The sequence below is a fragment of the Cucurbita moschata genome, unplaced genomic scaffold (assembly GCF_002738365.1).
Source record: "Cucurbita moschata cultivar Rifu unplaced genomic scaffold, Cmos_1.0 Cmo_Scf00015, whole genome shotgun sequence".
Taxonomy (NCBI): domain Eukaryota; kingdom Viridiplantae; phylum Streptophyta; class Magnoliopsida; order Cucurbitales; family Cucurbitaceae; genus Cucurbita; species Cucurbita moschata.
Window position 1 is genome coordinate 2,003,130 of NW_019268531.1, and position 26,313 is coordinate 2,029,442.

Consider the following 26,313-nt stretch of genomic DNA (forward strand, 5'->3'; position numbering starts at 1 on the left):
AATGGTTCTTATGTGCAGGTTGCTGACGTCATTAATAAAAATTGGAAAATTTGTAATTACCAATGCGGAAAAGTAATGACTTTTTTTATTTATTGATGCCTTGATTCCTTCCTATCCCTCTAATTTTCTTTCCCATTAACAGGCTGAATAATAAAATTAGAAAAAAAAAGCAAATTTAACTTTCACTAGTTTCCCCTTTCAATAATAGGGCTTAAATGGGGTAAGTGTCTTTGCTCATACTCATTCCTTCCATCTCACAATCTACCCCGTTTAGGGCTTAAATGGGCTCACTGTCTTTGCTCAAACTCATTCCTTCAATCTCACAATCCACTGACTTCGAGGTTCAGTATTGCACTTATGTTTCCTCTCCCATCAAGTGGGGTCTCATAATTCACCCCATTTGGAACCAATGTCTTCACGAGCATTGGTTTAACCTTCCATCGATGTGAAATCAAGCCCCCGAGTGGAAGTGGCTAATAAAGGAAGGTGACTAATAGAAGATGACACCAATTATTTTGTCCTTTTGCTTTTATCTTTGTTGTCTTTGTAGCTAAAGTTTTAAAGCCACAAACAAAAGCCATCGCCTTTGGTTAAAGCCACTCCACCAGTGTGTGTACTGTAAAGGCGAAGACCGAATATAAATGTACAATATGGGTTGGAATTTAGAGCCAACCGTGTTTGACCCTTCTCCAATTCTTCACCCACGATGAGTCGATGCAGCCCTCCCCTGTTTTCTTCACTTCTCCCACCCATTCTCAGCTTCTGAACCACCCATTTTACCCTCTTTTCTTCTTCCATTTCGGATTTTCGATTTCACGTTCCTTCGTCTCTGTTTTCCATGGCGGACATAAAGTTAATCTTGGCTCGCCCTATTCAATTGGCGGACCAAGTCACCAAGGCTGCGGACCAGGCTACCAGCTGCAAGCATGAGTGCGCTGACCTCAAAGCCAAGACCGAGAAGCTTGCTACTCTTCTTCGTCAGGCGGCTCGAGCGAGTTCCGATCTCTATGAGCGACCGGCCACTCGGATCATCAACGAAACTGCACAGGCCTTAGATAAAGCTCTTTCTCTTGTGCTCAAATGTACTGGAAATGGCCTTATGAAGCGCCTTTTCACAATTATCCCTGCTGCCGCCTTCCGAAAATCCTGCTCCCAGCTCGATAATTCCATCGGCGATGTCTCGTGGTTGCTCCGAGTTTCCGCCTCCGCCGAGGATCGTGGCGACGAGCATTTGGGTCTTCCCCCAATTGCTGCTAACGAACCCATTCTAGGTTACATCTGGGAACAGATTGCTATTCTCTCAACCGGTTTGCCGGAAGATCGAGCGGACGCGGCAGCGTCGCTGGTTTCTTTGGCGAAAGATAGCGAGAGATATGGGAAACGGATAATTGAAGAAGGCGGCGTTGGGGCGTTGCTGAAATTGCTGAAAGAAGGTAAGGTTGAAGGTCAAGAAAACGCTGCAAATGCGCTAGGGCATTTAGGGCGTGACCCTGAGAATGTTGAGGCCATGATTCAGGCTGGTGTCTGTCAGGTGTTTGCGAAAATTCTCAAAGAAGGTCCGATGAAAGTTCAGGCTGTGGTTGCTTGGGCTGTATCGGAACTCGTTTCTAGTTACCCAAAATGCCAAGATCTCTTTGAACAACACTATATTATCCGCTCGCTTGTTACCCATCTTGCGTTTGAAACAGTTCAAGAACATAGCAAGTACAATATCACTGTCAATAAAGCCACCTCGATTCATGATCTGGTAATGGCTAGCAACCCCAAAACAAACAATATGTATAAAGCTGTAGATGATGATGATCGACAGCTCCATAGTCGGATTCTTCATCCAATGGGAAATCGAACCCCTAACCAGATGCACGCCGTGGTTACCAACACTATGAATATGCTCGCTGGTGGGTCGGTAGCGGCTGCCACTGCAACTCCCCTGGCAAACCATGGCGAAGGTCACAGCCTTAGCAGCAATGGAAAGCATATTCTTCCACATCATGCCCCTTACCTTCATCATGCTCCTTTCGGCCCCAGCGCGAAAGGTAGGGAGACTGAGGACCCGGCAACGAAAACCCAGATGAAAGCCATGGCAGCTAGAGCCCTTTGGCAGCTTGCCAAAGGGAACTTGACAATCTGCCGTAGTATCACAGAATCAAGAGCTCTGCTGTGTTTTGCTGTCCTACTTGAAAAGGGGGAACAGAATGTGCGGCATAACTCAGCAATGGCATTGATGGAGATCACTGCCATGGCTGAGGACGATCCTGAGCTGAGAAGGTCCGCCTTCAAGCCGACTTCACCCGCCTGCAGAGCCGTTGTGGAGCAGTTGCTGAAGATCATTGAGAAAGAAGATGCAGATCTCCTCATCCCATGTATCAAATCCATTGGAAATTTGGCCAGGACGTTCCGGGCCACTGAGAAAAGAATGATCACCCCATTGGTGCGGCTTCTGGATGATCGAGACACCGAGGTCTCGAAGGAGGCCTGCATTGCTCTCACCAAATTTGCCTGCACAGACAACTTCCTCCACGTCTACCACTGCGAGGAAATCATAGCTGCAGGTGGGGCAAAGGACTTAGTCCAGCTAGTGTACTTTGGGGAACAAAGTGTTAAAATTGCGGCAGTAACTCTGTTGTGCTACATTGCCCTGCACTTGCCTGATAGAGAGGAGCTTGCACGGGCCGAGACGCTTCCCGTGATCGAATGGGCGTCGAAACAATCTCATTTGACGCAGGACGAAACAAATGAAAGACTCTTACATGAGGCTGGAAGTAAGCTAGAGCTGTTTCAATCTAGAGGTCCAAGAGGATACCATTGATTTCAACTCGATCATTACAGGCAAAAGCTTCTGATCTCTTCCATAAGTTGAAATTTTTTCCATTTGAACCCATTATTTTCGTTCGAGTGTACGTATTAGATTCATTTTTCATCCACAATTGTTTAGAAAGTAACGTAATAATTTAGTGAAATTTGGTTGGTTGCTTCATCTGCCTGTCATGGAGACAAAGTTTACAAATTCCTCCATGTTTGATTTCAAACGACCGGAGCATCCTATGGAGTTGTTAATCCCTGTCATTCATCTGCCTGTAATTCAATTTATATGTTTTTGATGATCTTAGATGTGTCTATCCAAACATAACTAAGTGAATAACATTGTACTGCACATGGGTAGCCCTATATCGCCCGTCAGCCCAAGCACAATGCACCATGCACCACACATAAGGATATGCTTGAGCGTGGGCGTGGGCGTGGGCATGGGCATGGAGGTTGGAGCCTAAGGGTGATTGACGGCGGTGCGGTGGCCGAACATGCATGGTGGGATGGAGTCAGGTGCCTTTAGGCGTGTGATATGAGCCTTGTTGAGCACGGAATGTTGCGATGTTGCCTCCTAATTAGGGCGGGCGGGCTTGAGGATGATCGAGTAATATACTTGTTTATACTAATATATTTGATTTCTTATTCCATTTTATAATATAGTAATGGAGTGAAATTTCCGAAATATTTATTTATTTATTTATTTTTAAATAGAAGATATCGGAATAAAGGCCGTCCACAACCCACAATGTTAATGGGCCCAAAGGATCAAACAAACGCACAGGCCCATAAAACGGGCTATAAAGTGGCCCATTTTAAGCCTGACGATTGGGCTTCATTTTAGGCCCAATTCGATTAGTCAAATCAAAAGCTATAAATATTCGAAATTATGAATGATCGATAGAGTAGCAAATTCAAATTTACGTCGAAGCTCTTACGTTTTGAAAAGGGGAGGAAATGTCAGCCAGAAAAAGAGACGCCATCAGCAAGAGCTCTCTCTGTAATAGCAACTAGCTCTGCCTTTTGCGTCGCCACGACACTGACATACCACACCAACATGGCGCTAAAACGCCTTTAACGCACGTGGCCGCCATGTGGAATGGCGCAGCCAGTTGAGGTTTCTTTGCGGCATTTTGTCGAACACCTACTGGACGCTTTTGGCTGGTGTCCCATTTTAAGGAAATTTGCGTGAATTAAACGGATAAGGTATGGATTGTATTGTGATTATTGTAGTGTAGGCGTTTTGATCCCCCATTCTTTCTCATCTTGGATTTGAGTTGATATCACTGAAACTCACTTTTGGTAACGTGAAGTTGGATTATTGCTGTAAATTGCAAGCAGCAGCGGTAGAGAAGAAGCCAAGTATGAATGCCCCAAAAGCATAGCCCTCTTTTTTCGTTTCTGATTGTAAAAAATCTTATTCTAATTCGACTTTGGAAGAAAGTGAGGACAAAAGTGAAGAGCAATATAGGTGTCTGAATAAAGCGCCACCGCCGTACGTTGAATTGACCACAACGTTTCATGTTCCTTCCCCTTTCGCAAACCCCACCTTTCTCCGCCAGTGTTGTGGAAACTTTACACGCCAACGCCATGGATTTAGATAGAATAATGTTTAAGGAAGATTAAGAGACCAAGTGGGGAGCCCCGGCCCCTACCCTACCTTCCACACACGTTTTCACCTAGTGGGGTACTGTCGGCAATGCCCATCACAACCAAATTTGTTTTATACCAAATCATAACTAATTCCTCATAGATAACTAATAACACTTTAAGATTAATCGTGTCAAGCTTAAATGATTTTGAACATACTTGACATTGTTAGATGTACACGACTTTCCACAATTGTATTATATTGTCAACTTTGAGTATAAGCTCTTATGGATTTGTTTTGAGCTTCCCAAAAAGGCCTTATCTAGTAGAGAGAGTATTATTTGATTATAAATACATGATAATTTCCTAAATTAGTGGATATGAGACTTTTATCCAACACCTCCCCCTCGAACAAAATACGCCTCCCCTTAATTGAGGCTTGACTCCTTTTCCTTTTGGAGTCATTTATTCGACATTTGAGAATTCTATTAACATGGCTAAGTTTAGGGCATGACTCTGATACCATGTTAGATGAACACGACTCTCTACAATGGTATAATATTGTCCACTTTTGAGTATAAGCTCTCATGGCTTTGCTTTGAGCTTCCCAAAAGACTTCACCGAGAAAGTATTCTTTGATTATAATAAATCCATGATCATCCTTTAAATTAGTTGATGTGGGACTTTCATCCATCCGGACATAACATCAGATCGGTGTGAGTAAATTAAAATGAATGTAAATATTGGGAGATTTTTAAGTGTCGAAATTTATATTATTAAAATTTTTAAAGTTTATATTAACACCATCCAAAATTATTAATTTTTTTAAGAAATAAATTAGTCATTTAAAAACAAAATTAAATTTGAGAGTACTAGAAATTTTGTTGAAAGGGACGAATGGGTGAATCGAAGGCTTTAAAGGCCATTTAAAGAAAAATGATGGCATTGACGGCGGAGGCGGCGGTGATTAAAAACGCCGGCCGGCTAATAATCCAGATGTCAGGTGGACACGTGGCACATTTCCCTAAGTCTCCGGAGAAAATCTGTAGGCCCCACACAAATATTATTTATTTATTTATTTCACATTCTATTAATTCAAATTTTGCTAATTTACCGATTAATTATGATAAAAGAATTCTAATTTTTTTTTTAATTGACTAGTTTTAATGATAATAATTTAAAATAAAGTTTGATTAAATTATACTAATATGTCTCTAATTGTGTATAATTAAATTTAAGGTTTTGTTTAATAAAATAAAAAGAAAATTGATAAAATTGACAGCTGGCAGTACAGGAATAAAATCTGGATTTTGCTGTAAATTACCGAGGGAGTGCAAATTGGACCTCCCCGTAACTTTTCACTCTAAATTTAGAGTCGTTCTTTTTTTTTTTATTTTTTTTTTTAAAGTGAAAATGATTGGTCGGTGAGTGAGAGTGATGTCTGTGATGGGGAGATTGCTTTCCCCTTTAATCGATCACGTTTACAAGTATAAATAACGAGCATCTCCATGTCCAAGGTTCTCTCACCGCACTCTCTCTCTCTCTCACTTCTTCCCCTTCTTTTCCAACTTATTCCCTCTTTCACTCTCAATTTCTTAAAATCTTTTAAAAATTATAATTAATGTTTTATTTGCAGTAATCTCCATTGTCTTCTCCGATATTCTTCCTCTCTCTCATCCCCGTTTCTCGCTCTAAAAGTTACTCTGTTTCCGCCATTGCTCTCTTTAACCTTTCTTCTTCCATCTCATAACTTCAATTCGCTTAGACCAGGAAATTTCAGTCAGTCAATGGGGCTGTTCAGCTCTTTCCACCGTTCTTCTCCCTTCTTCTCCACCTTGATTGTGCTTCTTCTTGTCAAAGGTTTCAAAGGTAAATTCATTTTTCTAGTTTCTTTTGTTGGTTTGAATTCTGGGTAATCGTTTGTTTTTCTTAATTTTAACGAATTTTGTTGAAATCTGTGGTAGGATTTGTTCAATCTGGTTGCTCTGTTTTTCTTCCCCTGTTTTTGATCTTCTTTCCTTGTTTTACAGAGGTCTCCGGCGCTACATTCACGTTCGTTAACAAGTGTGAATTCACTGTCTGGCCGGGAATTCTCGCCAGTGCTGGCAGCCCCAAACTGGAATCCACCGGTTTCGAGCTCGTACAGGGTAGTTCTCGCTCTTTCCAAGCTCCGACCGCCTGGTCCGGTCGGTTCTGGGGCCGAACTAATTGCAATCTCAACGGCTCCGGCCGTATCATCTGCAACACTGGCGACTGTGGCTCCGGTGAGATTGAGTGTAATGGAGCTGGCGCCACCCCACCGGCCACGTTAGCCGAATTCACACTCGGTTCCGGGTCGCAGGATTTCTACGACGTCAGTCTCGTCGACGGCTATAATTTGCCGATGATAATTGAGGGAACTGGTGGGTCAGGCACGTGCTCGTCGACCGGCTGCATTACGGACCTGAATCAGCTCTGCCCGGCAGAGCTGAAGGCAGAGGGTGGCGGCGCGTGTAAAAGCGCCTGTGAGGCATTTGCCTCGCCGGAATACTGCTGCAGCGGAACGTATAACTCGCCGGCGACTTGCCAGCCGTCAGTATACTCAGAAATGTTCAAATCGGCGTGTCCCAGATCGTATAGCTACGCTTATGATGACGCCACAAGCACATTCACCTGTAATGGGGCTGATTACACCATCACATTTTGCCCTTCTCCTCCGAGGTACCCAACACATAATAAATAATAATAACACCTTAATTTCAGTTAAATTATAAATTTATTTTCAAAATTCATATGATATTGATGTTTTATTTGAAAATGACAGTCAGAAATCTTCGAGGGATTCGTCGCCAGTGATACCAGAGCCAACAACAGAGCAGTCGGGATCAGAGCCCGAGACCAAGCCAGGATCAGAATCGGGATTAGGTTCACTACAAGGAGCAACATTAAGTAATTCTTGGCTTGCAGATATGGCCATAGGAGGCTCTTCCATTGCCGGAAAACCAAACATAGCATTTCAATTTGGGTCAAGTATTATATTCTTGGTCGTTCTATCTCTAGGTCTTCTTTTAGAATAAAATATAAAATGAAGACCAAATTCATCGATCAAATCCCGAAGTATTGATGTATGTACAGAATTTAAGGCCAAAAGAAGTTGCTTTTTTTTTCTTTTTTTTCATTTAGAGATGGGTAGAAAATTAAAATATAAAAAAAAGGCACTTTATTTGGCTTTAGTATTTGTTGAATTTGGATGATTCCCAAGCTTGAAAGGTTAATATTAAGTGGGAATTTGGAATATGGGAGCCTTAAAGTTCACACCTTTATGACAACACCATAATGGGTGATTTATGGGAAAGTTGGCCCACACAAAAATGGCCATAACTATATTTTACATAGATAATTACACATCAAAAATAGGTAAAAATATCTTTTTCGTAATTTATAATGAATTTTTAACATGTCGAAGTTGCAACGCAACAAAACTCGTTGCAACTTGCAACACAAAAAAGAAGTCATCACAGTACTGTTGTAACGTAACAAAGAATCGTCCCAAGTTGCAACCAAAATAAAGAATTATAAAAGATGTTTTCGTTGCAATGGTACGAACAAGAAAAGATTAGTTTTGTGTATGGGTGATGAATTGAAAAGAACGTAGAAAAATGGGAGGGGGGAAGCACATGGTGAGCAAGTTAGGGTGGGAAAGGCCAAATGGTGTTTGGTTGATAGGACGGCTGAATGAAAGATTCTTTTCGTCACTTTGGTATCTCTACTTTATACCTCAAATCCCACGCTGGATGCCCCAATACTTCTTGTTTTTGCTTTTCTCTTTCAAATGCATTAATTAATTTGATACATTGTTCAACAAAAACAAATCTATTTTTCTTTTTTATTATCACTGACGCTCAATTTCACTATTTTGTTAAGGTAAATTTAGGTTCGAGTGAAAATAGGCAGAGTTCAAGTTCACTAAGGGGAACACGGTCCTCGTTGGGTTGAGAGATTTTTTTTACCCAACCCAAAAATGCTAATCCTACCGAACTCAACCCAACCCAATCCTTATAGTTCGGGTTGGGTTGGTCTAGGTTTAGGGTTGAATGTACACCCCTAGAGTTCCCTGACTATTTGGACAATAACAAAAGCCACTAAACCAAGAGTAAGATGAGTCATAAGCCAAAATGCTCGTAGGCCCACCTCGATTGTGGCCGAGGTGAGCTTCTCACACCCATAGCTCGATACTAAGTTAGAAGAAAATAGGTAAATTCTCGAGATTCTAATTCAAAGAAGAAAAGGAACATTATACAAGTGTAGAAGAGGCGAGTCAAACTCTAATTCTCTGTGACTCTTGCTACATCTCAAACCTCTCAACTAATTTAGGCACCAAAACACCGCTCAAATTAATCAGTTTGGTAGGTTGCATCTTCCATGGTTCATTAAATTTACTGTTGATGCACATATGCAGATTAAGTGAGTCTTCTTTCTCAAGATCGTACATCAACAAAACTAAAAGACAAATAGTTATCAAACGAAACCTTAATCATTTCCAACACAATATTCATCACAAATTGATACGATTGGAGGGTTAAAAGGGAGTAAAAAGAAGGAAGGATTCCTGAACAAGTTGTTGTGAGGAAGAAGCTGCAGAGGAAAAAAATAAAGAGCATAAAAACTAAAGCAAAGATGGAAAGGAACCTTTCTTTCTTTTCCTTTTTGAATGAAGATAAGAGATCAGGAGGAGAATTGGAGAGGCCGTCCCGTCCTTCCAGTGGGAACTCCAGCTTTTTGCTTTGCCTCTTAGTCTGTTTTTACTGCCAAACTCCAAGACCAATCCAACATGTTCTTCCTTTTTCCCACTCATACAATCATAAATACAATGATAAAAGGAAAATACCAACATTGGACGTACCTACATACTCCATTCAAACTCACTGTATAATAGCGATAGCGCAGCAACTAATGGACAGGACAACCTTTGACGACAACCCCTGGGGCAGTAGGACAAGAAGCCAAAGGACACGCATCTGAATCCCCACCCCACCACCGAAGAGATACATGTTGCATTCCTAAACATATATACAGAAACACACCCATGAACGCCAATCCAGCATCCAAAGCTCCGGATAGCAAATAGTTATGGCGGCTCCACCACCCACGGTAATGCCTGTAAGCAACAAACCCAGAAGCAAATCCTATTGCAATCCAGCTTGTGTAGTTAACTGCGGTGGCTGGAGGCATATTCACCACCGCGCCGAGGAGTACCGGCATGGTGATCAGCCTGATCCAATACTTGTCTGGGAAGGCCTTGTGTGCCAGCCAAACCAAGAATGGAGACACCGCTCCGGCTAAGAAAAACCAGTTTAGTGATCCATATTTGCCTTGATCCCCAAAGATCCTCCGAGGTCCAATGAGGCCCCATATGACCGAGGCGTCATAGAATACGTGGTCGCCGGGACATGTCCATGGACTGCCTACTGGAAGCATTGCTCTGTCGCATATGTTGGGGATTGTTGCCATAAGCCACCAGGCTGTTCCCAAATGTGTCACTGCCGATATCACTGATCCAACGACCTGATTAAAGGGTGAACAAGAAGACATGTTAACTCACCTCTCAACCCGAAAACTTAACTTAATAGCCTACCATAAATTTATTCTTTATTTATACTTTAACATAACGTTGTTGTCAGTCTGCTACTAACCTGTGCAGTGAACATTTCTTTGGGAGGAATTTTCATGTAATGACCAAGTTTGAAATCTTGAAGAAATGTGATTGCCTGCTTCATACTCATGTATCCATAAACTTTAAAGCACATATTAGCAACAGGGTAGCCAGGATACAAGTAACCGATAATGAATTCAGTGATTACGTTTAATGATGGGGCCTGTTGATCAATAGAATGGAAAGTTTAAACAACAATGCTATCAGCTGTGTAGCTTACAAATGCATAGCTATTTAGCAGATATTGTTAAATGATACCTGATTTGTCAAAGCAGCAATAACTCCAACCGGGAGAGTGAAAAACACGGCAAGACTGCAAGCGAGCAGCACGCCCCACCATGGCAATTGGAGCTGGTTGTTATAGTACTCGCATATGAAAATGGTGGCTGAAATGTTAACTACAAGGATGCTCAAGAACCACCATTCGGGAACTTGATCATACTTTCTCATCAGCTTTGTATGCACATCCATTAGCTTCTCTTGCAAGGCTGACTTGCTTAATCGCCATATATCTCTGCTCATAACAACAACAAATCAGGGCGAATCGAAACCAAAACCATTCCCTGTTTAAAGTTTCTAGAGAACATGATCAAACTCAAGTTTGAAAGATGCCCAACCTCCCATGGAAAAGTAAGACGTGAACAACAGTGGCAGCAAGACAGGCAAAGTTGATACCATAGTAGAGAGCAAAGAAGGTACTAATCTGGAGCGGACCTTCGCGGTTATAAGCATCGACATCAAGACGAAAGTTGGGGTCAATTATAGCAGAGATATTGTATTTTTGGCCAGCAGAGGTGAACAGCCCATCAGAAAAAATGGGGAATGTCTTAGCATCAAAGAGATCTAGCCAATATGCTAATGGAGTCACGAGGTAAGTGACAATGGCAAAACCAGCAGCAATGTTGGCAGTGGCAAACCATGGACTGGCAAGAGGGCTCCCAAGATAAGCTGATATGGTGGACCAATCGAAACCAAAGGCACCAATGCCTAAACCTCGCAGCCCTGAACCGAGCTGCTGAGCTATTATGGATGTGGGAAACGCCCAACAGAGCCAGGACATTGAGGTCAACATGGGAAAGAGATAGCCAGGGAAGACGTAATAAGCAAAGCTGCAAGTGAAGGCAATGACAAAGAACTGATTTCTACTTAATTTCCCTTTTGGTCTCTCTTCTTTCTCGTGTAATGCCCTACAATTTCAAGACGATGATGAATGATTCGATTAAAACAAAAGTGGGCGATGGGTAATGTTAAATCACCATTAACAGAAACATGAATTTGGAGGCTAATAGTATAATTAGCACAGCGAAAATGACATTACAATTATTCTAACATACACATGTTCTAGCATTGTGTTTAATTACTGCAGGACATTATTGATAGACTACCATTACATTCGATCAGGCATTCATAATCTTAAAACGGACTCACCTGAAGAGGGAGACTTGAACCAGATTTTGTGGCCACCACATGGCGGCCGGCTCGACCAAGTATCGACGGAAAATCCCGGCCCAGCCAAAACCGAGGACCTGCGTAGTCAATACAACAAGCAATGCCACAAAGAAGGTTAGTTCCTTCTTGTAGAAGATCTTGATTGCGCTGACGACATGAATCGCGTAGACAGTGGAGGCGCCCGAGTTCGCGAAGATGGTGATGAGGACGTGCTCCTTCTGATTGAAGGGTCCTGGATTGAGAGTGAACTTCCATTTCTTCCCTTCAAAGAATACTCTGTTAGTTAGGGCAGAAGCCAGGAGATGGCCAATTGGAACCACCGCGATTTGGGCGGAAATTGAGGTCACTGAAAGAGGCTCTTTCCGATAGTAGAAGAACTGATTGAGGAAGGAGAGAAGCATACACGCGATTGTTCCCAATAACCACGTCCTGAAAGTGAACGTCGGAAGCGAGGTATCGTCAGTGACCGGAACTGTAAGGGCAACTTGCTCCACAGGGGAATTTTCGCCGGGAAATGAATCCTCCGGCGAGGGAGAATCCGAGGTTGACCCTGAAGCACACCATTGATCGACCTGATTTCCATGTACTGCAAACAACGGATAATAAGGTCAAATCAGACATTTAGAGAAAACTGACAGAAAGAGCAGGGACGAAGTGGAAGTCTTACTCAGAGGATCCAAAATTTCATGATTATCGGCCATCTTACTCACCGCATTTAGAGACCGACAGCCACGCCTCTACAAATCCGGAAACATTGTCCGAAAAAACAGGCTGGTTCAATGAAAGCTCGAGGTTCTCTTCTAGCAACAAAATCGATTGTGTTTCGATGTGGATGCGTTGACCAAACGAGATTGAATCAGAGAGCAATAACAGAGCTCTGGTTTCTGGCGATCATAGAGGGTTTAGTGCTCTGGTTTTGAACAGAACAAGAACTTCCAATGGTTAATGTCACCGGCGACTGAGGAAATGGCTTGAAGGCGTTTCCCTCCGGTGATGTCCCTCTGTCCCAACACCGACGCCGGAATTGGTCGTTTTATAGTTTGAAACGAGAAGGGGGGCCCGCAAAGCCTCCAAACGAACATTTCCAGTTTTTTGGTTAGAATTCAGAAAACGAAAGAGAGAAAATTTTATCATTTTTTTTATTCCTATAATTGAAGTCATAATTATATAATAAATTTAAACTCGAAACAATTTATTATTGTCATTGTCTACAAAAATAATTAGTGGAAAAGAATGTAAAGAAAATTACCTTTTCAAGAGAATTTATTGTTATTATTTTCCTTTATGAATATACTTCCTTTTAAATATTCTTTGCTTTGTTTGTGAAGTGTTAAAAATAACAACAAAAATCCAGATTTTTAATTTTTAAAACTAATTTTCATATAAAATTTTGATATTTTAAATCTAAAATGAGAAAATATAGGATTATCAAATATATTAAAAAGAACAGGAAACAAGAAAATAATTAACAAAAATATAAATAGTTCTGAGCAATAGTTGAATACAAATGGCTTCATATCTCCTCCAGTGGTTAACATTATTATAAAGTAAAATTTCAAAAGAGGGGTGCGGTGTAACAAAACATCAACAAGACTAGTGCATACTTCTTCCGTTTAATATTTGACACGTTCTTAATTCTATGTCAAACAATGAACCGAAGTCGAAAATTTTCCCTTAACCCGGGTTTTGTCCCTGGCACAAACTTCAGATCGACTTTTGCCCATTTCTGTTACTTGATGAATGATCGAGTGTAAATACCTTTTTCACATCTGAAGCACACTGTACAGCAGAGTTGATTACATTATCAGTCCCCAATTACGCCAAAACGAGATGTGGCCACGTGATTCTCACTTTTTATTCAGCCAACTTCAAGAACTTCGCTACAAAAAGCCCACTTGTCTGTGATGCCCATGGATCAAAACGTAGGGTCTTTGGTATTCGTCCACTCTTGCACGGCCAATTTCTGGCCGCTTCTATCTCCTGCAACTCTGTTAAGGATCAGAAAGAGAATAATGGTCAGTCTTAATGCCTCTTTGGAATCAATTTTCAAGGAATTTTTAGAACTTGGATAGTATAGAAAACGTAGAAAACCTTACCTGCGGAAGCATTATCCTTGAGAAACTGTTCCACAACATCCTCATTCTGTGCTACTGTAAGACTAATCAAGATAAAGGATAGCGCTTAAATTATTTGGCACGCATGGGCATGTGTGTGTGTGTGTGTTGTCTTTTTTAAATTGTTTTTGTGTAGTTGGAGTTTCAAAGCCTAAAAAAGTGTAACCAAAAGAAAGAACCTGCAAGTGCTGTAGACAAGTATCCCCCCAGACTTTAGCAACCGAAAACCATTGGTAAGGAGTCTCAACTGCAACAGAAAATAGACCAACATAACATTCAAGATATTTTTACAGTTGAGAATTCTTTTTATAGAAAAAAATGACATTCTGAAGTTCCGAGTGCAAGAGGGAAATTTGAATTGTTTCTAAAGTTCTGTTTTTTGAAGTTCTAGATTTAATAAGACCGAAGTATCATCAACTACTTGCCACTAATAAGACCATGTAATAATCTTTTATCCATCTACAGCCATTTTCATTTCTAATGCATGGACATCTAGCTTTAACCCCTATGTCATTTCAAGATTGAGTAAAAGGTTAGGAACATTCTAAAGAACATGCAGAAAAATACATTTTCTTATAAAAAGAAATTACAACAGTTTACGCGAATAATCTGATTAATTTTGAGTACCTGAAGTACAGTCAAATTATCTGTTCTCTCAGCGTCCAATACTCTGCGCTGAAGAGATGTCCAACCCCAACTTTCAAATTTCTGTATATGCTTTATAGAGCCATCATGAGTGCATTCGGCATCCACTAGGACCTAAATAAATGTCAAACATCATCAATCCAGAAATTCACTGAGCAATACCTAAAGCACAAGAATGACAGTTCTTCAAGAAAAGAGAGGAGAAATGGGGAGGCAGGCAATAAACAGAAAGCAGCTCACCCTATCATACCCATAGCTCAATAACTCACTTTCCGAAGGACTTCGATATATCTCACTCTTAGTGAACCCAACCACGCCAGATTTCAGCCCATAAAAGATAAGTTCTGGTTCCTGACACCTCTGGACTAACTCTGCAGCAGCGTTTTGTTTTGCTATGGCCGCTTTCTTCCTTTCCTTCCAAGATTTTCTGGACGTCCACTCCTTCAATCTGTCAACACTATCTTCTAATGTAGATTCATCTATATGAGACTAAACAGATCATAACTAATTAAAGAAACAGAAAGACGACTAGATGAGCAAATAAAATCAACAGCTTAGTTGCTCGTTGCAATTTAATAATAATGATAAAGGTATTTAGATCAACAAATGGTTACCTGATCTAGACTCTGAAGTAACATTCACGGGAATGAGAGAAAATGTTGCTCCATTAGCAACAAAAAGTCGACAAATATCACCAAGAGCATATTTTTGCAGCATTGTTCTACAAGCAGCTAAACGATGCTGAGATACATCTACTCCAGTCACAGAACCCAAACCATCAAGAAGGTCTACGATCATGCAAAGTTTGGCTCCTGAATATAATGTCATGTGTTAGAACTAGGTGACTGACTGATTGGTTGTTCAAAGATCTGATATATGATAAGCTGCACCATATTATTGTTCACTACAAAAGCATGTTACATCAAATAAACGTCTAACACTGTGATAAAAAGACATATCAACTATATTCATTCAGGTAATTAGAACCAATAAACCAACTTGATTCACTCTATTCCAACTCCTGAGAGTTAAGACGTCCACTTCAACCATATTTTCCAGAATTAAACTGTTTTTTATCGCCAAAAAAATATTTATATGAATGGCCAGAAATTCTTTTCCCTTATCTTTATTTATTTTTAAAATTTGAAGCTTCTAGACTATGCATCTCTTGACGCCTTCCAAGCTCGACACGATTCCAAAATTCAACAGAGTCTAAACTGAGTAAATGAAGGTCTCGTGTTTTAGCCTAAACTTTTTGCTGATTGAGAGGATCAAATGTTCTAGCCTAAAACTTTTACATCATTGAGGCTCATGCTCGTCATTAATCCAACTTGAAACTATGACACTCATACGTTGCATAGAAGTCTCAAGATTGTTTATTTCATTTGAACGTGATTAAATTTACCGCAGGTATGTAGAGTTAAAACCGGTCATGACAGTTCTCAACATGGAGGGAAAGAGAAAGCTTTACCTTATATCCAGATCCATCCTAAAAACATTAAATTCTTGGTGACTTAACACTTTACATTATTGTCATTATCCTCCTTAGAAAAATCTAACAATGACGTTGGCAGAAATTTGAAAGTTTTACTTCACTTTGATTCAGATATTGAATATACTCGCGTATATAACTTGTATGGAAAAAGCCAGAAAGGAGCATTACCTGGAGCGGCACAAAGATCAAGGACATGATTTCCCGGTGAAACGTCCAAGGCAGTAACAGCAGCACCGGAAGCTGCATCTATTCCATATATCTGCATGAATAAACAAATGGTAAATAGGAAGAAATATCAAATGTAGAGTACAAATTGAACATTCAGAATTCAATAGACAACATAACCAAATTACACATATGTTAAGCTGCAATATTAATTCCTATAGTTAGTTGCTCATCCGTTCCTATGTACAGAATTTCAAAAACAAATTCAAGAAGGAAGACTGCTATAAGCAATGATTTCCGCCATGTTGCATAGGGCTGTTCGTAAACATGAAATTACAACTAAAAATTTCACACAGTCACGAATCACTAAGGACGGATATCCAATTCCCAAAACTAATGCGGAAGTTCTCACCTTTCCTGTCTTGTAAGCTTGGGAACCAGCAATTTGCACATCGGGCGGAAGAGAATAGAATCCAGGCAGCCAACTGACTTTCTCAAGCTTGCACTTGATCTCGGCCTCTATCTCCTCCACATCGGCTTCATAGCCAGGCTTCAACCTTGCCATTGAGACAACTTAAACAAAATGGATAACCAGAAACATAAACCACCAATTCGAATTATATGAGCATCGAAGTACCTGACATAACGAGGGGTTGAATCAGTAGCAGCGTAAATGGAAGGGTCCAGATCATTTTCCTTCAGAAAATCAAGAAACGCCGCAGGCAACGGCGAAGTAGAAGTTTCCTCCATAGATTCGGCCTATAAGCCAAAGCCGAAATCAAAGGAAGAAAGAAAGTGCGGAGGATTTGAATCCTTGAAGTAGGGTTTAGAATGGTCGCGGCGATTCGTAGAACTGGTAGTGTGTGTTTTGAAACCGCGGTTATGGGCGCGATTTTTTTGCTACTTTTTCGTCCCGGGAAAACCCGCCCCGTTTTTTTTTTTTTTTTTGGTCGTGAATCATCTCATCTTCCATAAAGATGTGAAAATATTTCTTTAATAGGTGTATTTTAAATAATAACAAAAAAACGTAACTAGTCAAAGCATATAATATATACTACCAGTGGCATTGGGACTGTTACAGATGATAATCAAAGCCAAAGAACCAAGTAGTGTGTCCGTGAGGACGTTGTGCCTCTAAATAAGGTGGATTGTGATATCCCACATCAAATAAAAAAGAAAACACCGAGCGGTGTGTCAATGAGAACGTTGGGCCCCAAAGAGGTGGATTATGAGATCCCACATCAACTAGATAATAGAACATTAAATGGTATACTAGTGAGAACGCTAGACTCCTAAAAGGGTGAATTGTGAAATCTCACGTGGGAGAGAACAATATAAAGCATTTCCTGTGTGGGTATGGAAACATCTCTAATATACGGTCACGAGTGAAAGGAAATTTGTTAAATTTATAAGGGAAAGAGTAGAATAGCAAACTAAATTTAATATTTATTCGTTTAATTTCATACTTGGCAAAATTAAGTTATCTTCACACGTAATCCTTCAATCAAACTAACTAATTAATTAATCGCTTTCATGGCCACGTAAGCAAAACACATGATCAAAAGCGGATAAATTAGCTGATTACGTTAATCCAAAAAATTAAATTATCAACAAATTAAAAAAAACAAATCCCGCCACGTCATTTTCCATTACCAACGCAACGGCCCAATGCCATGCTTTTTCCATTGAGGAAGTGGAGTCACCTCCTTATTTCATTACTTCTCCAGCGGATGTGGCATAAAACGACATGTCGTCTCAATGGATTGAATCTGATTCAATTTCCGGCTTCAATTCAATCCCCTTATTTCATTATAAACAGAAACTTCCATACCGCTCATTCGCAGTCAAATTTCGCCGGCAGTTTCCGCCGCCGTTGTTATTCCGCCCACTTTTCCGCGACGGTTTCTGGTTTTCCAGACTTCAAAAACCGCCCACAGATCTCGAACCACCGGAATCGCACCGCTAATCATGGGCTCCCTCGATAGGTCTCTCGTCTCTTTTATTTGATTTATACATCCTTCCTTTTTTTTTCTCTCTCATTATAATTCTCCAATGACGGCTAATTCCTTTCTCCTTCTTCCATTTGGATTCCTGCTCTGTTTTCTCGTCTCCGGCAGCTTCGAAGCCGGAATCGTCACCGTCGACGTCAAAACCGCCAAGAACCTCCTCCATTCCGGCTACGCTTTTCTCGACGTCAGGTTGAATTTGCTCGTTTTTTGCGTCAATTTTTTTCCGCATTTTAGTTGATTTTGTTAAAATTATCGGTAGGACTGTCGAGGAGTTCAAGGAAGGGCACGTAGCGAATGAGAAGATCGTCAATATTCCGTATCAATTCAATTCTCCAGACGGTTAGTTGTTTTTATAATCGCTTCGATATCCTTTTGTTCTTCCGTTTGAATTTTCCGGTGAAGTGACTGAACGCGGCGGCGATGGACTTTTCAGGTAGGGTGAAGAATGATCAGTTTCTGGAGGAGGTGTCGGCGGTCTTTAAGAAAGACGACCGCCTCGTCGTGGTAATTTCCCTTTTTATCCTTTTATTCACTAAATATTTATTAAATTATTACGTATTTATTATATAAACGTTCAATTTAGCTAATTTAGCTTTAGGAACTATTAAATTATTATATGTAAAATTAAAATCAACTTAAACCTTTTATATTATAAAATAAAAAAGTGTCCAAAATATAATATTATTTTATTTTAAGTGTTTTGAATTTTAAAAATATCTAATAAGTTATTTAATTTTAAATTTCAATTATTAAAAAAAAAACCCTTTAACTTTTATGGATAAATTTTTAAAAGATTAGATATAAAATAAATAATTTAATAACTTATCTAAATACAGAATTTAAAATTTAGAATGATAATCTGTTAAACTTAAATTATTTCAAATAATATATTTTGTTGGTAAAAATAAATTATGAAAATATACCAAAGAGATTTTATAAATAATTGACATAATTAAATTTTATGCATTATCGTCGAGTATTTTATATGATTCAGACTACGATTTTTTTCAAATAGGGTTGTCGAAGTGGGGTAAGATCTTTGCTCGCCATTGAAGACCTCCGAAATGATGTAAGTTATATTTTGTTTTTTTCTTTTAATTATTATGGGTTTCGTCCAATTTTAACATTTAAATGTTTAAATAAATCGAGGTAAATTCATTTAAAATTTCAAAAGAAAATGGAAATCAATTGATTTAATAATTAAAGTAAATTAATTACTATTAATTATTTAATTCTTAATCATGCACAGAATAAATTTTAAAATTCCAATGGATTAAATTATAATTCTTTATAGGGGAAAAAATAAAATAATATTAAAAAAATCTGCAGGGCTTCGAGCATTTGACAGATCTGGGCGGAGGGCATCTGGCTTGGCTGGCGTATGGATTTCCTGTGGCTAAGCCAAAAGTAAAGACAACTGATCCAAAGAGTGTGGACCTTCAGGCTGACGAGCTTTGATCGTACAATAAATAAATAAATAAAAATAAATAAAACGCAGCAATAATTTGTCTTCTGGTTGTAAAGTTTATTATTGAATAATTTTATTTTATCTGATAAGTTTTAAAATAATAATATGTTTAAATCAGTTGATTTAGATGCCAATAACCTTTTTTTCATCTTTATTTATTTATTGACTATAACAAATAAGAATCTATTCTCTTATATTAATTTATATTAAATATTCTCGTTATGAGCTCATTTATCACGTGGCACTGTACATATTGTAAATCATTCGAGCCAATTTTCTAAGTAACTAATGTATGTTGGTTGAAAATGAGCCTTATGTTACTTCCATAGTACCAAAAAATCATAAGTTTATTAGTTCAATCAAGCGAGGGGATACATAAATTGATGCGTTGTCGCTCTTGTATTTTGGTCGCTAAAAAAGTAACATGTTGGACAAGATCGAGTACTGCATTTAAGTATCGAGCTCTTGGTTGATCTATTCTACTATTCCAGCTATTATGTGCTGCAACATGGGTGTAGAAGCTCGATATTTCATGTTCCAGCTATTCTGTGCTGCAACATGAGTGTAGAAGCTCGACATTTCATGTTCGCATCAAGCATATTGAAACCGAAAATATTTAAAATTTCTCTAACTATTTAAAATATTAATTAAAAGATTAATAGTAAATAAAATACAAATTAACATTGTTGGAAGAGTTGAATTCCAAGTAGTCAAACGAGAGTGATAACCTTGAATCTAATTCAGATTCCAGCTTCAAATTCAATCACCTTATAAAAGAATTCCAATCAGCACACCCACCAATCAAAATCTCCAGCCGTTTCCGCCGCCGTTGTTCTTCCGCCGACTTTTCTCCGACCGTCTCTGTTTTTTCCGACATCAAAAACCGCCCACGATTTCATCATGAGCTCCCTCGACAGGTCTCTCGTCTCTCTGTATTTCATTTATACGCCCTTTCCTCTATCTCTTCTCCTCGCAGCCTTTCATTTAGATTATCCTTCTTCCGTTTGAATTTCTGCTCTGTTTTTTTGTTGGCAGTTCTGTTAAGAATGAGAAATAGAAATAGAATTGGGATCGAAAGTATGATCTTCATTCAGGTTTACAACGTTTAAATAGGATACAAACTATCAACTAATACCTAAAAATAGAAAAAATATATATCTAACTAAATTTGGTAAATAAATAAAATATACGGTTAATAAAATCTATACTAACAACTCCCTAAATATCTGATATATATTCTAACTAATTATCACGGCAAAATATCCTCTTAATACTCCCCCTCAAGTTGGAGAGTGTATGTCGATCACACCCAACTTGTCCTTCAAAAAGTCAAATTGCTGTCTTCCCAAAGCTTTAGTAAAAACATCTGCCAATTGCATTTTGGTCGAAACATAACACGGTTTGATGATTCCAGCTTGTAACTTTTCTCGAACTATATGACAATCTATTTCAATGTGTTTCGTACGTTCATGAAAAACTGGATTGGCTGCTATATGTAATGCTGCTTGATTATCACAATATAATAATGCTGGTTCGGACAGTGGAACATTCAAGTCTTGAAGAATGTATCTTAACCAAGTTAACTCTAAACAAGTATTTGCCATAGCTCGATACTCGGCTTCTGCTGATGATCTGGACACATTAGTTTGCTTTTTAGACTTCCAAGAAATAATTGAATTTCCGAGGAAAATGCAGAACCCAGAAATAGATCGTCTGGAAGTTCGACAACCACCCCAGTCAGAATCGCAATATGCCTGTAATCTTAAATTGTTTTCAGATGGCAGTAGAAGTCCTTGACCAGGAGTGCCTTTGATGTACCTCAGAACTCGAAGAGCTGCCTCCCAATGTGGTTTTCTTGGTTCATGCATAAATTGGCTAAGCATACGAACTGAATAAGCTATGTCAGGCCTAGTGACGGTCAAATATATTAATCTGCCAATCAACCGTCTGTATTTACTTGGATCATTCAACTTCTCTCCTTCAGTTAAAGAAAGTTTCAGATTTTGCTCCATAGGAAATTTGTCTGGACGTGCTCCTGTAAGACCTGTGTCTTGAAGGATGTCTAGAGCATACTTCCTTTGAGACATAAAAATTCCTTTTCTAGATCGAGAAAATTCAATGCCTAGAAAATATTTCAAATTTCCTAAATCTTTGATAAGAAATTTCTGGAGTAAACTAGTCTTGAGATATTGAATTTCTTCGAGATCATTGCCTGTCAACAGAATATCATCAACATAGATTAGAACTGCAGTGAAAGAAGTACCTTTACTCTTAGTAAACAAAGAGTAATCTGCTTTGGACTGAGTGTAGCCTGCATTTTGTATAGTTGTAGAAAATATGGAGAACCAATTGCGAGAAGCCTGTTTTAATCCATAAAGAGATTTATGGAGCCGACATACTGTATTCTCCCCCTGTCGGCGAAGACCTGGTGGTAAAGACATATAAACTTCCTCGTCTAGATTACCATGGAGAAAGGCATTTTGAACATCCAACTGATGGGTGAACCATTTTCGAGCAGCAGCAACAGTGAGTAAGCAACGAAGTGTAGTAAGTTTCGCTGTAGGGGAAAATGTTTCTGTGTAATCAATACCTTCAACCTGAGTGTATCCCTTTGCTACTAGTCGAGCTTTATAACGTTCAACAGAACCATCAGAGTTGTATTTAATTTTGTACACCCAACGACAACCAATAGCTTTATGACCAAGTGGTAGAGGAACGAGAGACCATGTATGATTACGTTCCAAAGCTGCAATTTCATCATTCATAGCCTGCTGCCATAACGGGTCGCCAACTGCCTCGTCATAGGTTTTAGGTTCTGTCTGGGATGTAATAAGAGCTAGAAAAGCACGTTGAGTAGGAGAAAAACGAGAGAATGAAAGGTAATGATGAAGGGGATACCTGGTGCCAGTGCCGGGACTTGAGCTAGAGGTTAAATGATTGGCTCCAGAAGACATCTCATAATCCTTATGCCAAGCTGGAGGCTGTTTAGTACGAGTAGAACGTCGAAGTGGAGCTGATGTATCAGGTGGGATAGGATTGGAATTAGTGGGCGAATCTGGAGAAGGTGGAGGAGACGACGGAGTAGTAGGTGAAGGGATAGGAGGTGAAGGAGGAGTAGGAGGTGAAGGAATAGGAGGTGAAGGAGGAGTAGGAGGTGAAGGAATAGAAGGTGGAGGATGGATGTTTGAGTAGGATGGATCATGAAGTGGTACAACAGGAGTCGAAGGAGCTAATGTCGAAGTTTGTGAAGCTGATGAAAAAGGAAAATCATCTTCACAAAATTTGACATCACGGCTGATAAAGAATTTGTGAGATTGCATGTCATACAACTTGTAACCTTTATGACCACAAGGATATCCTACGAAAACACAAGGAGTTGCCCTAGGTTCAAATTTTTGCTTAGGATGTACTATAGTTGCATAACATTTACAACCAAAAACTTTAAGATGATGAAATGTAGGTGGTCGTTTGTAGAGTGCTTCAAAGGGTGTCTTGTTAGATAATAATGGTGATGGCGTTCTATTTATAAGATAAACAGCCGTTAAAATGCACTCTCCCCAAAAATTAAGTGGAACCTGTGACTGAAAAAGAAGAGACCTAGCTACATTTAGGATATGGCGATGCTTGCGTTCTACGACTCCATTTTGTTGTGGAGTATAGACACAAGTGCGCTGAAATTCAATACCACAAGAAGTAAAGAATGGTTGCAAAGATAGGAATTCAGTCCCATTGTCTGATCGAACTATCTTGATAGTAGTATGAAATTGAGTTTGAACGAATTTAACAAAGTTCATTAACAAATGATGTACTTCTGACTTATGTTGCATTAAAAAAACCCAAGTACATCGAGTAAAATCATCAACAATAGTGAGAAAAAAACGCAAACCAGAATGGGTAGGAATTTTATGTGGTCCCCAAACATCACAATGTATCAGATCAAAAGCAGAATGGGTTGTTATTGAACTTCTTGGGAAAGACAACCTAGTTTGTTTTGCTAACGGGCAGATACTACAATTATGAGAATAACTCGCATTATTAAGATGCAATTGATCAGCTAGAAATTTAAAACGAGAAAAGGAAGGATGACCTAGGCGTAAATGCCACAAATTAGATGACTGAGATACTTGATGAGCTGAAGATTTGATTGGAGATGAAGAAATATGATAGAGACCTCCAAATTGTTTACCCGAGCCAATCATCTTCCCCGTAGCCAAGTCCTGCATAACACAAGAATCAGGATAGAAGGTGACATAACATTTCAAGTTATTGGTAAGTTTGCTGATCGACATTAGGTTTAAATTGAATGAAGGCACACATAAAACGTTGTTTAATTGAAGGTTAGGGCTAAGGGAAATATTGCCAGTATGTGACACACGTGCTGTCTCTCCATTAGGCAAATTTATTGCAGACATGATGGCAGCCTTTGGTTCAGTCATAACAGAAGATTTTGATACTATATGATCCGTAGCTCCACTATCGAGAATCCATGAATTAGAACTCGCAGAGTTAATAGATAATGTAGATATGGGAAACAAACCTGCAACATTGACGTGATTGTCAGAATTACCAGAAGGGTGATGATTGATTGCAGATAAGGCTTGTGCTATCTCTCGTAATTGCTCAGAAGAAAAATTTGGAATGGAATTAGGTGACTGTTCTTCTGTATTCAACTGTGAAACATCGGCCATATTTGCAGATGATCGATATCCACGGTTATTGTGTTGATTGTCTTGTCTTGTCCTTCCAGAATTATTTTTCTGTCGACACCGATCTTCTGTATGGCCCCTTCTATCACAAAAGTTACAGTGAAACTTAAGAATTCGACACTCATTGATTGTATGACCACTTTTATTGCAGTGTTCACACTTTTTGTCCTTGGCGAATTTTGAATATATTGTTTTCTTTTGCACTGCTGATGCAATCGAGAAATTCTCAGTAGGTTCGGAAGTTACCTGACGCTGCATCTCTTCTTGTACAAGTAATGAATAGGCTTGCCTCACATTAGGTAATGGAGACATCATCAATATGTTAGATCTCACCGTTTTATAAGACTGATTAAGCCCCATGAGCAATTGCATCAACTTGTCTTCTTCGCGTTGATCAATATGTATTTGACGTTGATTACAGGTAAATGGTGTGCGGTACGCTTCCAGTTCATCCCAAAGTGCTTTGAGCTTGGTGAAATATGTTGACAGCGCCATGGTTCCTTGTGACATCGTTGCTATCGAGTTTTGTATTTGAAAAATTGCTGGAGCATTCTTTTGTGAGAATTGATCGTGAAGATCAACCCACACTTGATGAGCTGTCTTGGCGTGAATAATGCCTTTAGCGATATCTGCTTCAACGGAATGAGTTAACCAAGATATTATCATACTGTTGCACTGATTCCAGAGTTCGAATTCGGTTGAATTTGCATCTTGGGACGGTTCCTCAATTGTGCCATCAATGAAGCCAATTTTCTTCTTGGCAATAAGAGCATGCATAACTGATTTACTCCAGGATTGGTAATTTGCTCCATTTAATTTGATTGGAACAAGTGAATATCCTGGCTGATCAGAGTGATGAATATAGTACGGATGTGTTAAATCAACATCCGAAATTTTGAAGCTGGATTTGGCTGATTCCGCCATAAAGGAAATTTTGATATTTAAGAACACCAAGATCGGTGCTCTGATACCATGTTAAGAATGAGAAATAGAAATAGAATTGGGATCGAAAGTATGATCTTCATTCAGGTTTACAACGTTTAAATAGGATACAAACTATCAACTAATACCTAAAAATAGAAAAAATATATATCTAACTAAATTTGGTAAATAAATAAAATATACGGTTAATAAAATCTATACTAACAACTCCCTAAATATCTGATATATATTCTAACTAATTATCACGGCAAAATATCCTCTTAATAAGTTCCAGTGCCGGAGTCGTCACCGTCGATGTCCTGACGGCCAAGAAACTGCTCGACTCCGGCTACGCTTTTCTCGACGTTAGGTTGGAGCTTAATTTTGTTTAATTTCTCCGTCTCGTTGATTTTAAAATAAAATTATTGGTGTGGTTTTTAAATTTTTTGACAGGACCGTTGAGGAGTTTCAGGAAGGACACGTGGCAGCGGAGAAGATCGTCAATATTCCTTACTTCTTCTCTTCTCCAAATGGTATACATCGGAACTCTGTTTCTTCTTCCTTTCAATTTCTTTATTCCGGCGAGTTGCCTGAAAAACGCGGCGTTTGGATTTTCAGGCAGGGTTAAGAACGACCGGTTTCTGGAGGAGGTGTCGGCGGTCTTTAAGAAAGACGACTACTTCATCGTGGTAATTTATTTTCTGCTAAATATATATGGCTTAAATTCCAGCCTGTATTTTACAAAATAATAATAATAATGATAATAAATAAATAAATCACTAAAAAATATATATTTTCTATTTTTCATAAAATAGATTTTTTTTAGTTCTTAGATTTTATTATAGTTTACTTAATTATTTCTTAAATTTTAAAATGTTATTTTTTATTTTTCTTTGCCCCTTGAATTTTAAAATTTACACTTTTATCTAGATATTCACTTTTGTTTTTAATATTAGTATTTATTAATTAAATAAAAAAATTTAAATGAACTTTCACTAATTTTCTATCACTATTAAAATTAATTACTAATTTTTATATTTTATATTGTAATTATTTTAAATTAAGTAAATTAAAGGGATAATAAACATGAGTGAAATTCTAGTTAAAAAACGTAAAATATTAAAAATGTAGGCACCAAATAAAAATTAAATAGTAAAAATATAATAATTTCAAATTAATTGACCAAATAAAAAGTGTAACACAGTGGACGCAGAATAAAAATCGAACCCCCCCCCCCCCAAAAAAAAAAATATA

The 26,313-nt window shown here is 38.8% G+C and overlaps 6 protein-coding genes across 9 annotated transcripts in view; 4 read left to right on the plus strand and 2 right to left on the minus strand.

Annotated features, from left to right (window-relative positions):
* The first annotated feature begins 603 nt into the window (after positions 1-603).
* LOC111453730 lies at positions 604-3,104 on the plus strand. Its single transcript, XM_023094948.1, has one exon. The coding sequence runs from the start codon at positions 839-841 to the stop codon at positions 2,807-2,809; it is 1,971 nt and encodes a 656-aa protein (XP_022950716.1). The 5' UTR covers positions 604-838; the 3' UTR covers positions 2,810-3,104.
* Positions 3,105-5,928: 2,824 nt separating this feature from the next.
* LOC111453024 (thaumatin-like protein 1) lies at positions 5,929-7,669 on the plus strand. Of its 2 annotated transcripts, none has more exons than XM_023093944.1 (3): positions 5,929-6,255; positions 6,426-7,095; positions 7,199-7,669. In XM_023093944.1, exons 1-3 carry the CDS (start codon positions 6,183-6,185, stop codon positions 7,449-7,451), a joined length of 996 nt encoding a protein of 331 aa, XP_022949712.1. In that variant the 5' UTR covers positions 5,929-6,182; the 3' UTR covers positions 7,452-7,669. The 2 variants fall into 2 exon arrangements, with proteins under 2 accessions (XP_022949712.1, XP_022949711.1); XM_023093943.1 differs by having other exon boundaries at positions 5,930-6,264.
* Positions 7,670-8,867: 1,198 nt separating this feature from the next.
* Positions 8,868-12,714, minus strand: LOC111453834 (oligopeptide transporter 7-like). Its single transcript, XM_023095094.1, has 6 exons — positions 12,204-12,714; positions 11,516-12,122; positions 10,705-11,274; positions 10,346-10,601; positions 10,068-10,250; positions 8,868-9,939 (listed from the first exon to the last, which is right to left on the minus strand). The coding sequence occupies exons 1-6, from the start codon at positions 12,235-12,237 to the stop codon at positions 9,325-9,327; spliced, it is 2,265 nt and encodes a 754-aa protein (XP_022950862.1). The 5' UTR covers positions 12,238-12,714; the 3' UTR covers positions 8,868-9,324.
* A 280-nt stretch (positions 12,715-12,994) lies between these two features.
* Positions 12,995-16,875, minus strand: LOC111453888 (multisite-specific tRNA:(cytosine-C(5))-methyltransferase trm4b). Of its 3 annotated transcripts, none has more exons than XM_023095178.1 (9): positions 16,593-16,875; positions 16,368-16,512; positions 15,959-16,049; positions 14,910-15,107; positions 14,536-14,756; positions 14,278-14,409; positions 13,830-13,897; positions 13,633-13,694; positions 12,995-13,524 (listed from the first exon to the last, which is right to left on the minus strand). In XM_023095178.1, exons 1-9 carry the CDS (start codon positions 16,703-16,705, stop codon positions 13,391-13,393), a joined length of 1,164 nt encoding a protein of 387 aa, XP_022950946.1. In that variant the 5' UTR covers positions 16,706-16,875; the 3' UTR covers positions 12,995-13,390. The 3 variants fall into 3 exon arrangements, with proteins under 3 accessions (XP_022950946.1, XP_022950944.1, XP_022950945.1); XM_023095176.1 differs by having other exon boundaries at positions 14,536-14,774; XM_023095177.1 differs by having other exon boundaries at positions 14,536-14,759; positions 16,593-16,874.
* A 902-nt stretch (positions 16,876-17,777) lies between these two features.
* LOC111452991 (thiosulfate sulfurtransferase 18-like) lies at positions 17,778-19,513 on the plus strand. Its single transcript, XM_023093901.1, has 6 exons — positions 17,778-17,940; positions 18,073-18,153; positions 18,224-18,303; positions 18,398-18,468; positions 18,980-19,033; positions 19,294-19,513. The coding sequence occupies exons 1-6, from the start codon at positions 17,924-17,926 to the stop codon at positions 19,420-19,422; spliced, it is 432 nt and encodes a 143-aa protein (XP_022949669.1). The 5' UTR covers positions 17,778-17,923; the 3' UTR covers positions 19,423-19,513.
* A 705-nt stretch (positions 19,514-20,218) lies between these two features.
* Positions 20,219-26,313, plus strand: part of LOC111452992 (thiosulfate sulfurtransferase 18-like) — a 7,057-nt gene continuing 962 nt past the window's right edge. The window contains exons 1-4 of the mRNA XM_023093902.1: positions 20,219-20,349; positions 25,349-25,429; positions 25,513-25,592; positions 25,678-25,748. Of these exons, the coding sequence (XP_022949670.1) occupies positions 20,333-20,349; positions 25,349-25,429; positions 25,513-25,592; positions 25,678-25,748 (249 nt within the window). The 5' untranslated portion in view covers positions 20,219-20,332. The remainder of the gene's footprint in view (positions 20,350-25,348; positions 25,430-25,512; positions 25,593-25,677; positions 25,749-26,313) is intronic.